Source organism: Pygoscelis adeliae, unplaced genomic scaffold (genome assembly GCF_000699105.1).
Source record: "Pygoscelis adeliae isolate BGI_AS28 unplaced genomic scaffold, ASM69910v1 Scaffold103, whole genome shotgun sequence".
NCBI lineage: Eukaryota > Metazoa > Chordata > Aves > Sphenisciformes > Spheniscidae > Pygoscelis > Pygoscelis adeliae.
The window spans coordinates 1,256,448-1,269,249 of NW_008824723.1; the positions used below are offsets into that span (position 1 = coordinate 1,256,448).

At 43.4% G+C, this 12,802-nt stretch overlaps 1 protein-coding gene across 1 annotated transcript in view; it reads left to right on the forward strand.

Annotated features, from left to right (window-relative positions):
* The window catches only part of FER1L6 (fer-1-like family member 6), a 72,702-nt gene that overhangs the window by 11,475 nt on the left and 48,425 nt on the right, over positions 1 to 12,802 (forward strand). Inside the window, exons 6-11 of the mRNA XM_009323374.1 lie at positions 2,396 to 2,474; positions 4,002 to 4,158; positions 5,326 to 5,512; positions 7,128 to 7,320; positions 8,369 to 8,718; positions 11,882 to 11,990. Of these exons, the coding sequence (XP_009321649.1) occupies positions 2,396 to 2,474; positions 4,002 to 4,158; positions 5,326 to 5,512; positions 7,128 to 7,320; positions 8,369 to 8,718; positions 11,882 to 11,990 (1,075 nt within the window). The remainder of the gene's footprint in view (positions 1 to 2,395; positions 2,475 to 4,001; positions 4,159 to 5,325; positions 5,513 to 7,127; positions 7,321 to 8,368; positions 8,719 to 11,881; positions 11,991 to 12,802) is intronic.

Sequence of the window (12,802 nt, forward strand, 5' to 3'; positions counted from 1 at the left end):
CAACTTCATCCGCCAGTTCCTTCAGGATCCATGGATGGATCTCATCGGGTCCCATGGATTTGTGCACCTTCAGGTGCTTTAGATGGTCTCAAACCTGATGTTCTCCCACAGTGGGCAGCTCTTCATTCTCCCAGTCCCCACCTTTGCCTTCTGCAGCTTGGGCAGTGAGGCTTGAGCACTTGCCGGTGAAGACTGAGGCAAAAAAGTCATTGAGTATCTAAAAAGTACCAGTGAGTACCTATCTTTCAGTGCATCCCAATAACCTTGTAGTAATGCCGTAGTAAAACTATGATGCCCCTTTCACGTTAGACCTGTATCTCCAGTACTGAAATACTCCCCAATTTAACAGTGTTCATGTTTGTCCTCAATCAGAAAACCTGAAGAAAATTGTTCAGTCATCTATAGAGTCAATCAAGTGTGGAAAGACACAAACATTTAATTAGGTATGATGTAGATGTGATGCTCCCTCTGAGAGAAGACAAGCGGTGTTTGCTATAAGTTTCATGCTCACCTGCTTTGTTACATTAGAAAAAATATGATTGAAAAAAAGTACCAGGAAATACGCAGGTCATTTAACAGAAGCAGTGAGTTAGTTCCTCAGCGGTTAAAAGCACTACAGGGAGTTGAATCCCTCATCATTTCAGTGGGTACAGGAGGTGTTTACCCAAGGGCACCACATTTCACACAGCAAATCTCCTCAAGGACAGAGAAGTGAGGTTTTCACACCTAATGCTCTCTGAACAGGCTGTCATGCTGTGGAGAGAAAATGCAAAAAACAATGAGACAACACCACCTTGGACTCACAACGTATCCTCTTGTTTCTGGGTCTTAAAGAAACTCCTTTTATTTTTGGCTACAGAAAGGCTACAGCATTCTTTCCCCTTCAGTCCATCCCATGTTGGATCAGTTGATTTGGGCAAGCTCCTATTTCCATGTAGTTCCTCCAAAGCTGTAATTTTTCCTCTCTTCAAGATGAAACCCACCAGTTTTCATGGCTTCTTCCCCACCCCTGCGTGCCCTAGTCCAACCTCATAGGAGCAAGGGTCCAGTGCTATGATGGGACCTGGCAGCATCAGGGATTGAGGAAAAGCAACACCAGTGCATGAAGCGTTGGCTTCACACTGGCTCCTCTCCCACATGAAGGCTGCTTAATTTATAAGCTTTAATATTCGAGTATAATAAAACTGCTCCTTTGTCCGCTCTTGATTTTTCAGCCCTAGAAAAAAACCCGCAGTACTCCAGGTGGGGTCTCACCAGAGCAGAGCAGAGTAGAGGGGCAGAATCACATCTATATCACTTCTCTGATTTCATTAATGTTGCAGGGGGTAAATCAGAACCGAGCCTCTTGGTTTATGTGCACATTGAAATGTTGCAAAGAAAGACTTTAATACTTTCTCTTTGTCCTGGTTTCAGCTGGGATAGAGTTAATTTTCTTCCTAGTAGCTGGTACAGTGCTGTGTTTTGGATTTAGTATGAGAATAATGTTGATAACACACCAATGTTTTAGTTGTTGCTGAGCAGTGCTTACACTAGTCAAGGACTTTTCATCTTCCCATGCTCTACCCAACTGAGAAGGCTGGAGGTGCACAGGGAGCCGGGAGGGGGCACAGCCAGGACAGCTGACCCCAGCTGGCCAAAGGGCTATTCCATACCATGTGACGTCATGCTCAGTACATCAACTGGGGGAAAGTTGGCTGGGGAGGCCGCTGCCTGGGGACTGGCTGGGCATCGGTTGGTGGGTGGTGAGCAATTGCACTGTGCATCACTTGCCTTGTATATTCTGTTATTATTATAATTATAATTGTTATATTTCAATTATTAAACTGTTCTTATCCCAACCCATGAGTTTTCTCACTTTTCCGATTGTCTCCCCCATCCCACGAGGGGTGGGGGGGAGTGAGCGAGTGGCTGTGTGGTGCTCACTTGCTGGCTGAGGTTAAACCACTCCTCTGGGTGTACTCAGTTCTTATGACAATTCAGCTATTGCACAGAAAGTGGTATCATTTCTGCAGCATACTGTGAAACCAGTTATGCCCCATGTGTTTATATTCATTATGATTTATTTAAAACTGCCAGGATAAGTAATATAACTGCATCTGCTCTGAAGACATATCCATCTGATTCCCGCTCTATATGATCCTGGGACCTGGGATGAACCTGTGTGATTCCACTTGGATACAAATGTATTGGTTTCTAAGTTGGCACAATATTGGGTAAAGAACAGATTTCAAATGCTTGCTGTGTCTGTTGTAGCTCTGTACACCCAGTTTTGGGTGGTGCTGGATGTTGCTGCTTAGTACCTCTGAACCAAATGTGATCTTTGTTTGGATTGCTCTTTCTTATGCTGACCGGGAAGAGAGAGAATGACATTCTTTAACCGGCCTTTTTCTAACAGGTTATGCACAATAAACTGATCGGGAGTATGCTGATAGGCTCCTTTAAAGTAGACCTGGGGACGGTGTATGGTCAGCCAGGTAAGCGGTGCATTTTCTGCCCTTTTTGTCTGTTAATGAGATGTGAGGCAGGGAAGGAAAGGAGAGGGAGGTGTGCTGCTTTTCCACTTAGATGCTTGTGGTTTATGCCAAGGGATGAACTTAAAAGGTTTTTGGAAGGGTTGTTTTGGATACCAGAGCACCAGCCAAATTTTTGGGAAAAAGTTCAACACTGAAAACACCTTGATGATCTGCCCATTGGTGGGAAACACTTATCAAGGATGGCTTTTCTTTAGGGGGTCAGAGTGGGCAGCTGAATACTCGACAAAACCCAACCCCACTCATTTGTTACAGAGCATCCAAAGCTCTGCTGCGTGTGTTGGGGTAGGAGGGGTGGAGGGAGGGAGAGCAGGATGAAGCATGGAAGGAACGGTGAGGAGAGCACAAGATGAGAGGAGGAGCAGAGCATAACAGGGGAGAGAAGAAGGAGATGACAAAGAGGCGACCATGCCTCCACTTGACCTGCCAACTTCAGAGCTGTCCAGTGCTTTCTGAAATTTGAAGCTAAGAAAAGATCACCTACCCCTTTTTTGGCCTGTTCTTACAACCATCCACAAAACATTTATCTTTCTCTCTTCCATAATTACTCAAGGACCCGGTCTCTTCTCAGTCTTTGGGAACGAACATATTTAGGCCACTTGCTATAGATGTCACCCAGTTACGGCAAAAGTGTAGAGTCATTCAGGCCACTCTCTCTCCAGGGCTCCCGCAAGAGTCAGTAGACAGAAATGGCCTGACTGAAGTGAGCAGTCTACGTCTATACTCAGACTGCGTTAGTCTCTGAATTCTGTCCTCTATTTCCTGACCACACTTTTACAGGAGGATAGTGTCTGAGGGTTGATGTTGAGCTCATATCCCTGATACATTCTGGTCTCTCCCTCCCACTCCTTTACACATCCAAGGTGATGGCCAGGCCAGGGACTTAATATAAGGTTTAAGGACCTCGCTCAAGAAGGGCTGCTCAAGCAGGGCTGCAGCAAGGGCTGTTGTGGGTGAATTGTCTTGTGCATTTTACCACTGGAAAGATGGAGCTGAACCTGCTTTTGGCTTCTTCTTCCTCTGATGGCTGTCCACCCTCCATCCTTCCCTTCTCAGCTGGCTGCCAGTGTCACACCTGGCCACAGCTCCCAGCGAGGGTTTTGCTGCCAAAGAGTACTGAGATCATCAAACAGCTCTCATCAAAATAGGTGGCCTTTCCTCGTAAAGCAGCAGGCTTAATTCAGCTGCTGAATCTCACGCGACTTTTCACTGGTCTTTAGTCATTGACCTCAGTAACCACTGATGAAAATGAACTTGTTCCTGACGAGCTCTAGATCAATCCTCTTGTTTGCCTTTTCGGTCACACAACATTTTGGACCCCCCAAGTGTGTCTGGTAAAAAAGTGTGCTTCAGCACAATCCTCCTGAAAGCACAAATGTTGTTTGCAGTGCTTTTTCTGGGAGTGGAGAGGAGAAATGTTTGCATTTTTTGCATCCTTTATTTGAGTGTTTAAGTTTGTCCATCTTACAGGTCATCAGTTTTGTGACAAGTGGGCCCTTCTCACAGACCCTGCTGACATTAGGACAGGAGTCAAGGGATACCTGAAGTGTGACATCAGTGTGACTGGGAAAGGTGACACAATACAAGCCACACAGAAAACAGCTGATACTGAGGAGCAGATTGAAAAGTACTCCAATATTTTCTTTTTTACTGCTTTCTTTTTTACTAAGTACCTCAAAAATCCTCTGCTCTCCTTTCAGTCCTTTCCTTGCTAACTCAGGGTTAATAGCAAGATAGCATCGTACACCTGACTGTTCTGATGTGCTCAAAGAGAGTTTTTACAATCCTTTCAACTAAATTGAAGGGCATGCTCGGGTCACTTCTCTGCAGCTGATAGAGTTGACCATGCCCTGTGGCTCAGTGCCAGATTATCCCTGACAGAAGGTTTATTGATCTGAAACCAGTTAAATGTTTATGAAAAGCAATGAAGTAAGAAGAAAAAATATGAGGAAAAGGTATTCCTTCTCCTCTATCATCGGATGTGTATGCATGGATATTTTCCTTATCCTTAAATAAACTCAAATGCATTAGCATTCTCCTTGTAAAATACAGAAGTTCAAGGTAGTAAAGTATGCTGCCAGCATACTTTAAATTTTACAGGAGCAATGTTTCTGGTCAGTAGTGACATACTGGACCAAGTCCATGGAGAGCCACCAAGATGATGGAGGGCTGGAGCACATGGTCTACAGGGAAAAGTGTGTGTGTGTTGGGGGGGTTGGTTTCTTAGGCTTTAAGAACAGCAGGTGAAGGGGGGATCCTACTGCTGTCTTCAACTGCCTAACTGCCTACTGTGCACCTCTGAAAAGAGCCAGACTCTTTTCAGAGGTGCACAGTAGACAGATGAGAGGCTTTGGACACAGGTTAGAACAAGGGAATTTCAGAACAGAAGTAAGATTTTTTTTTTTACCATGAAGGTGATCAAACGTAACAGGGGCCCAGAGAGAGTGGGATTCTCCATCCTTGGAGATATTCAGAATTTACTGGACAAGGTCCTGAGCAACCTAATCCAACTGAACCTGCTCTGAACAGGGGGTTGTAGCAGATGACCTCCAGAGGTCACCTCTAACATATGTTTGTGGTTGTATACCACAGAAACATGTTCGCCAAGTAATGCTGTATCATTTTCTCATGGTAACCAGCAAATGTTTTAATTTAGATGCAGAAACAAATTCATAGACATTTTTGTGTCTTCTTAGGACACAAGCTAACTCAAGATAACATTTTTGTTGGGAAAAAATATCATTTCATTGTCTGAGTTTTCAATTTTAAGGAAATGGCTTCTGTTTTCTTTTAGGAACCTCTTGATCCCCAAAGGCTTTCCATCTGAAAGACCATGGGCCAGATTTTATGTGAGAATTTACAAAGCAGAAGGACTTCCAAAGATGAACTCTAGCATCATGGCCAATGTCACCAAAGCATTCATAGGTGACAGTAAGGACCTTGTGGATCCCTATGTGGTGGTCATGTTTGCAGGTCAAATGGTAATTGGGATCCTCTTCATCACAAATGTAGACCTTCTTTCCTATTAGCTGTGCTACAGGCAGGTGATTATGCTGATATCCTTTAACTTATAGTTACATAAATTAAGTAAAACACATATTTCTTTCATGAGAAAGAAAATGTTCAGTTCTTAAATTATGCAGGAACAAAGTGATGGAAACACTTAAAGCCAGCAGATCTAATATCAGCCTCATAGCAGTAGGTTAGAGTTGGGCAGCAGGAGGGGAAAGAGAAGTCTGTAGATTTGTTACTAAAACATCAAGTTACAAGAAAGTGAATTACCCAGTGTGGTATTAGGTAAGTGCTGTGTTTTCACTCCCTAGAGTGAAAAAAGGAAGCAGGACTGAAATAAGTAAAGATGGTTCAATCTGGATTTTAGGGCTGTGTCAAATCAATCTGGATTTTTCAGGACCCTTGAAGCTTTTCTGTGGGTAGCAGAAGAGGAAGCATTTGAGTAGAGTCTGTCTCAGTGTGGCCTGGCTTCATTGCTCCCAGAGCTCCTTCAACATCAAACATGGTGCTGCAGGGAGCTGCTGAGAGGGACCTTCTGACTTTGGTGGAAGAGGAGTGCAGAGGAGGTCCAGGGGCCTGATTCCTCTGGGGTACACCAATGAAATGCCGTGTCAGGGAGCTTGTCTTGATTATTGTTGTAAATAAGGAAAGAATCAAACTGGAAATGATTTTAAGCCAGCAATGTTTTCTGTGTGCAAGGAAGCCTTAGGGAGAACTCCAGTTAGTCCTTTACAGATGTTTCAGGCATGAGAATGATGCTCTTCATGCTGATTTCATGTTTTGTTGTGAATCCAAATTGCAAAGTATTACATCTGAAACTAGTTTGGGTTAAAATGGTCAAAGGCATGCAGCTACTTCAGGTTTAACAGAGGGCTGAAGAAGACATAAGAATGGGTCACTATCAATGTGACTTTGCACGGTGATGTGTAAAATATAGGTTTAGAGGTATCATTGGTGGGTTTCCTGACTTGGCTCTCCCCACCAAATGTGGAAGTAGAAGGCCTGCCACAGCCTGCGGCTGCACGGACTGTGATACAGTCTTGTTGTCTCCTTCAGGCTAGGAGGAATAGCTCCAGTCCTTACATACCTTAGCACACAGGCATGTGCCCAGAATGCGAGCCACAGTAATCATGTTTTACACTATATAAGTTGCCTCATTTAAGGTAATTCCATTGGTACATGCAGCCTGGCAGCTGTAATGAATTTCATCTTTTATGAGACAAATAGCACTGCATAACTACTACCCAGGTATTTCAAAGCCATTTGAAGATGTGCAGTTTGTAGCAGAAATGCCAAAGTCTGGCTTCACAGATATGTTTTGCGCATAAGGACCGTGAAGAATTAGATCTTATTCCAGGCTTGGCTGTGTGCAGGTGAGAATTCTTTAGCTATAATGTGGTCTTTTATTAGATATGGAGAGGAAAATAAACAAGTTAATAGAAAAGCGGAAGTACTTTCAAGATAGGATATTTGTGCTTTAAAAATGACCAGAGAGACATTGCTAAGTGCAATTTGTGCTATACTCATTGCCATTCTCCAGAGTCTGACCCCTCTGGGGTTAAATTTGCTGGACTTTCATTTCAGGGTAGAACAACAGTGCAAAAGAACTGTGCGGATCCGGTATGGCATGAACAGATTATCTTCAAGGAAATGTTTCCTCCACTCTGCCGAAGAGTCAAAATCCAGGTCTGGGATGAAGGCAGCATGAATGATGTGGCCTTAGCCACCCACTTCATTGACTTGAAGAAAATATCAAATGAACAAGATGGTGACAAAGGTAAATGGGAAAATGTCTGTTCCAGAACATGCTCTTACTGTAAAATCTACTTGCTTAGAGTCTGGGCACTGGCTTATCCCGTTTCAGAGATGCACAGCACTCAAGGGAACATCTGTGGTTTTTGTTGGTTCCGAAAGACCTTCTTTTGCTTAATTTCAAGTTATATGACATTGTGCTTGGTGCACGGTGGTCTGTCATTGCCTTTCTTGTTATAGGGCTGGTGCATAATTTGGTACTTTCTTTGTGACCATGGCAATAATCTGCTCTAGTCCATCAGGGACGACTGATGTAAGTTTATAGTTTGTGCCAGTTTCTGTCTGGCAATGAAATCACAAAGTGCAAATCACCGGCAGAGCAGGCTTGTGTTTTTGATCTACCCAGTAAGAGCAAAGCATTTAGGTAAGGCTCAGCTGGGTGCTATCACAGCTCAAGGAGGTACCATAGACTAGTGTGTCCTCATGTATTTGAGGTAAAGTTCACTATCTGGCATCTTTTCACTGATGTTTGAGCCTATGTATAGAGACTTATTTATACTGTGTGATCTAAATGTGAAACATGTTCAGTTATCACAGCTCAGCAAAGGCACAGTAACTCCTTAAATTTGGCAATTCAAGTGTGTATCTGAGTCCTTAATCAGAAAACAAAAGATAAATCATCTAAGGTAGGTAGTGGCATGGCCTTGGTAACAGTTTGGGCAAGGTGAGAAGGCCTCCATTCCTCTCCCACCATGTCCCAGCCCTCAGTCTGTGGGAGCAAGCTCTTTTTTTCAAGAGATACAATAGGCCTCATGGGCCAGCACATGTGGTACGAATACCTTCTGAGAAAGAGCTACATATTGGCAGAGTCCCTGGCTGTGTATTGGCAGAGGCTTCTTGGTGCCTAGGAATTGCCCTGCAAAACAGTGCTCTGTATGAAGTGGTCCCCACCTGCATAGAAATGGGTCCAGGTTTGGCTTTTGGTGTGCAAAAGGCAAGATTTCTTGTAGCAGACAGTGAGAAGAGCATGCTAAAACCTAATAGAAATACCATAAAACACGGTTTATCTCCAGGGTTTTTGCCTACTTTTGGGCCTGCCTGGATCAATCTCTATGGCTCACCCAGGAATCACAGCCTCATGGATGACCACCAGGAGCTTAATGAAGGTTTTGGAGAAGGGGTCTCCTTCAGGGGACGTCTATACATTGAGATTGCTGTGGAGATACTTTCAGGAGGAGCCCATGAATCGAAGTTTCCAAGTTTTATCAAGGATATCAAATTGCCATCTAAAGATAAAGACTTCAAAGCACCCAAAGGAAAAGACAAAACTGAGAAAGCAGGAGAGGATCGAAAGTCAGTTTCTCCTTCAGATAAGATGAACTCAACCGAAGTGGAAGTCGAGCCATTCAATGTGCCTTCAGAGGTCAGTATCATATTAAGAGATTGATTGACATGTGTCCCTAAACCTCCAAGGATGGCACCAATGATGTATTTGGGTTCAGGCCATGTAATACTGCTTTCATGTGCTCCCTACAGCTTCTCCATGCCTCCATAGTCTTGGGACCTTCCCATAATTATGCAGTGCAAATGGAGCATTAGTGTGTACCTGTAACTCATAAAAAATCTCAAGTAGGACTTGGTTTCCATAAAACTTAGTCTCCTGTCCTATTGCCCCTTCTGCACTAGCTGCACCCATGTGCTCCTACTAGAAACTTATATGATGTAATATCTGCTAAATGATAGAGAGCCGATGGGGGCAGCCAGTAATTATAAAGTCTGATTTTCTGCATTCGTTTGAGAAAATTGGTAGCTGTCAACTGAAGTCAGGAGGGAATCACTGATGCAGAATTTGTGCAAGTGCAGAGGGATACAGCCTAGCCTGTTTTACTCTCCTCCTTTAACCCTGCATTGTCAATGTAGTTTAGGATTGCTGATCTCTTTAGGAGAGGGGCTTCAAATCATGTGCTCAGCCTCAACTGGTGTTAACTGTTGTTACTTTTCTAGCTCCACCTGTTGTACTGAGTTACATCATGGGAAGATCTGTGCTACGATGCTTTGAGAAGGTTGTGCAGTTGTGGCAGTGCATGTGGGCTCACGTACTGAGCCAATATTTGAGCTTTTTTCTGGTCCGTCACAACACTGTCTGAGAGCAACAGCACATTGGTACATATGCAAGCTCTATTTTTTTTTACCCAATAAATAGGAAGAAAAATATTCTTATAACCAATTTTCTTCCCACTTCAGTATGTCACTGATCAAAATTTTGGCTTTTGTAGTGGGAGTCCCATCTCAGTGCTTAAGGCACTTGTGTCCTTTATCAGATCTGATTCTTGGTCTTTTGACGCCATCTCTACAAGTAAATAGGATAGGAGAAATTGTTCTTTGGTCTTGAGGCCTAGCCTTGACGGGTGCTCTTCCTTGGCCTGTGCCATGTCATTGCCAGCATGAGTGCTAGCTGGAGCAGGTCAAGGAGTATGTTAGCAGAAAAATGGCATGGGTAATTGCAAGCCAGTTGTGCAAACCAGTGCCCTGGTCTTGCTTTATATACTCATATAGTTGTAAATTGCCTCTGTCCCTCAGTTCTTCTCTGAAGACTGTAATATAGGTGACATGAGAAGAAATTTAATTCCGTATAGATTTTCCTTTATATGGAAGAAATCCATTATTGTGAGTGGCTCAAACACTATTGTCTTAGGTGCTAGCTAAATACTCCAGGTAGAGGAACAAACCCTGCTGTAACATCAATAAATATTAACAGTAGTAATAAGGATTTATTTCTGGCTACTGTGCCTCAGTTTCAAATACAGAATGAGTAAAAGGCAACAACATAATACAGTGATGCTGGATATTCTTTTGTTTTTGACATTCAGCAATATTTCATGCTACAGTAGACACAGTAATTGTATTACACCTCTCTGAAAAGAAAAGCAGGAACTGGAGACATTACAAATAAGGCAAAAAATGTCTCAGAGGCTCTATGACAACAGAGGCAAATTACCCAGCCCCACAGCCCAACTTTATTGACCTATTCCAACAGCAAGAAGACATTAATGATTTGCAATTTGCTTTCTTTATAATGGGAGATAGATGTGTGTGTCGTAGTCTCTGAGCCTCAGCTTTATTAGGCACCCTATGCTCTGGGTTCATGCTGAAAATAATTAAGGCGCAGGGAAGCTAAAGCTACTCTGGAGCTGCAATCTGTTTGTGGTGTTAGCTTCGATATGTGATGCTGCTAATCCTTTCACTGAAGACCTATGATCCTTTGCTGTGTGTAGCAGAGGTTTTTCAAAATGAAGAGATCATGGGCTGTGTCAAAAGCTGTTTCTGCTTTGCAAAAGTCAGGGAAATAAACATTCATATACAGCTGATGTTTTACTCATTACTTCATCTGTTGCAAAAGAAGCAAGTACTGATCTTGCCTAATGGGCTTCAGTATGCTGGTGTCCATGCTGTGAAATCAGTAGGGTTTGCACTGGAGAGATTGTGGCAGTCAGGGTGTAAAGTTGGGGAGAACTCAAACCACAAAATTTATCTCCTTTGAGCTTAGTCTTGGTTTGTGGCTAATAGCTTGTTTTGTTAATGACCCAAAAGCATTAGAGGTGTTAGCTCTAATGTCACTTCCTTGAGTGAGAGTGCGTGCCAAGGACAAGCAGATGTTGGGGCTCCAATAGTGCCTTAAAACTCCACAAAATTATGTTACACTTTTCAGGGTGTACTGCTGCACCAAGACCCTTTGGTTCCTCTGCTTCCAAATTCTGTGAAAAGCTGAAAACAGGCTTACTGGTTTCTGTGCTGTGATGCCAGGGAAGGCAAAGAGCAGAGGACTGTACCCCCACACACTGAGACCCACCTTTGGGCCTGTAGTTTAACGCACAGCAAGATAAAAAAAAAAAGAAGGACTGCTTGGTTTCAATAGGCTTTTGCACAGGGCTGCCATCTAATAAAATGTGGATGCCAGAAATCTTTAAGTCTTACTGGCATCACTGATAGCTGAGTGCCCCTGAGCAAGGTCAAAGATTTAATAGTACAAACACATGGGTAGTAGGTTAAAGTCATCCCAGGGGAAAGCAGAGGTGGGCAAGCACTCCCCTGCCTGGATGCGTTAGGATGGCAGCATTTGCTATTGCAATGCAAAGGAAAACTACCACTGTATTCACTGCTAAATGACTTCTATCAGGATAGTGATATTTTGTTGCTGTTGCACTAAAAGGGTCCTTGAACTGCCATAGATGTATAGTTTGAATGATGGTATAAGAGTATGTGAAGATACTGAAACCTTTTAATAGTGACTACTGGTAAGACAGAGTATGGAGTGCGGGGTAATGACTTTTATGTAATCAGTTATGATATAACTGGACAATATTGACAAGACCCGAGTCACGCAGGTTTATCTCTTTTCCCAATCATATCAGTTTCTCAGAGAAGAGGTATTACTTCTTCCTACAAATTGTGCCTCACTGACCACCTCAGACAGATACATCTACAACAGTAGCAGAGCTACTAGACACTTGTAAAGACTCCTCTGTGATTTAAAAAGGAGTAGAAGTAAAATAAATGTAATTTTTCTGCTTCCTCTTCTCCAATAGATCTATGAAGAGAAACCTGAGGAATTCCTCCTCTTTGGGACATTTTTTGAAGCCACAATGATTGATAGGAAGGTTGGGGACAAGCCAATAACCTTTGAGGTTTCCATTGGTAAGTGTGTTAAGCTCTTCTCCAAAGCAGAGAGGGAGTCTCAGGAGCAAGGGGATGCTACATGCTACTGACAGCTGTGTTGCAGGACTCAGGAGTCAGCTTCAGAGGAGGGCTTGCACATTTGAATTAAACCCTGATCATCATTTCTCTGGGTAGCAGTCAAGCTGGGCATACTGACGCCTAGCTGTCTCTACTCCCAGATGCCCTGTATTAATACAAATCCTCTCACCCAATATATACAGCGACTCACCCAGTATTTAGCCTCCTAATCTCTTGGAAGACCAAACTCAAATAATTTACCTCAGGGCAGAGTTCATTCTGTGGTGCCCATTGCAATTAGTCTTTGGCTGTGAGGGAGACCCTTTGCAGGGAGGACCCACGTGGACTCTCTTGGCCAACTCTGTTAAGCTACATGTGGGTCTGTGAGTGTGGCATGGGGGTGATGTACAGCCAAGCCTCAAAATGCATGCACAAACTTGTCCTCTAAGATCCTCCTGGTAAGTCCTGTCCTCTTTCTGAGTAAAGCAGGACTGTACTGCATATGGGACCTCCTCATGGTGGAGCTGAATTGTCGCCAGGAGCAGACTAAAGAGACAATGAAGACATTTTCATGAACATTGAGTGGATATTTTCAAAGCAGAAGAAATTTCCCTTAAAAGAGAAGTTTGAATTGGTCTCATTTCCCTTGCAGGGGTTTGCTTATCTCTGTACTAGCCCCACTTAGAGTCCAAGTGCACAGTAGCACCCTGGCACTTTCCATCTTTGTGCTTGTGTACCTGAGTGTGCTCAACTGTAAGGCTATGTGTGCAGGG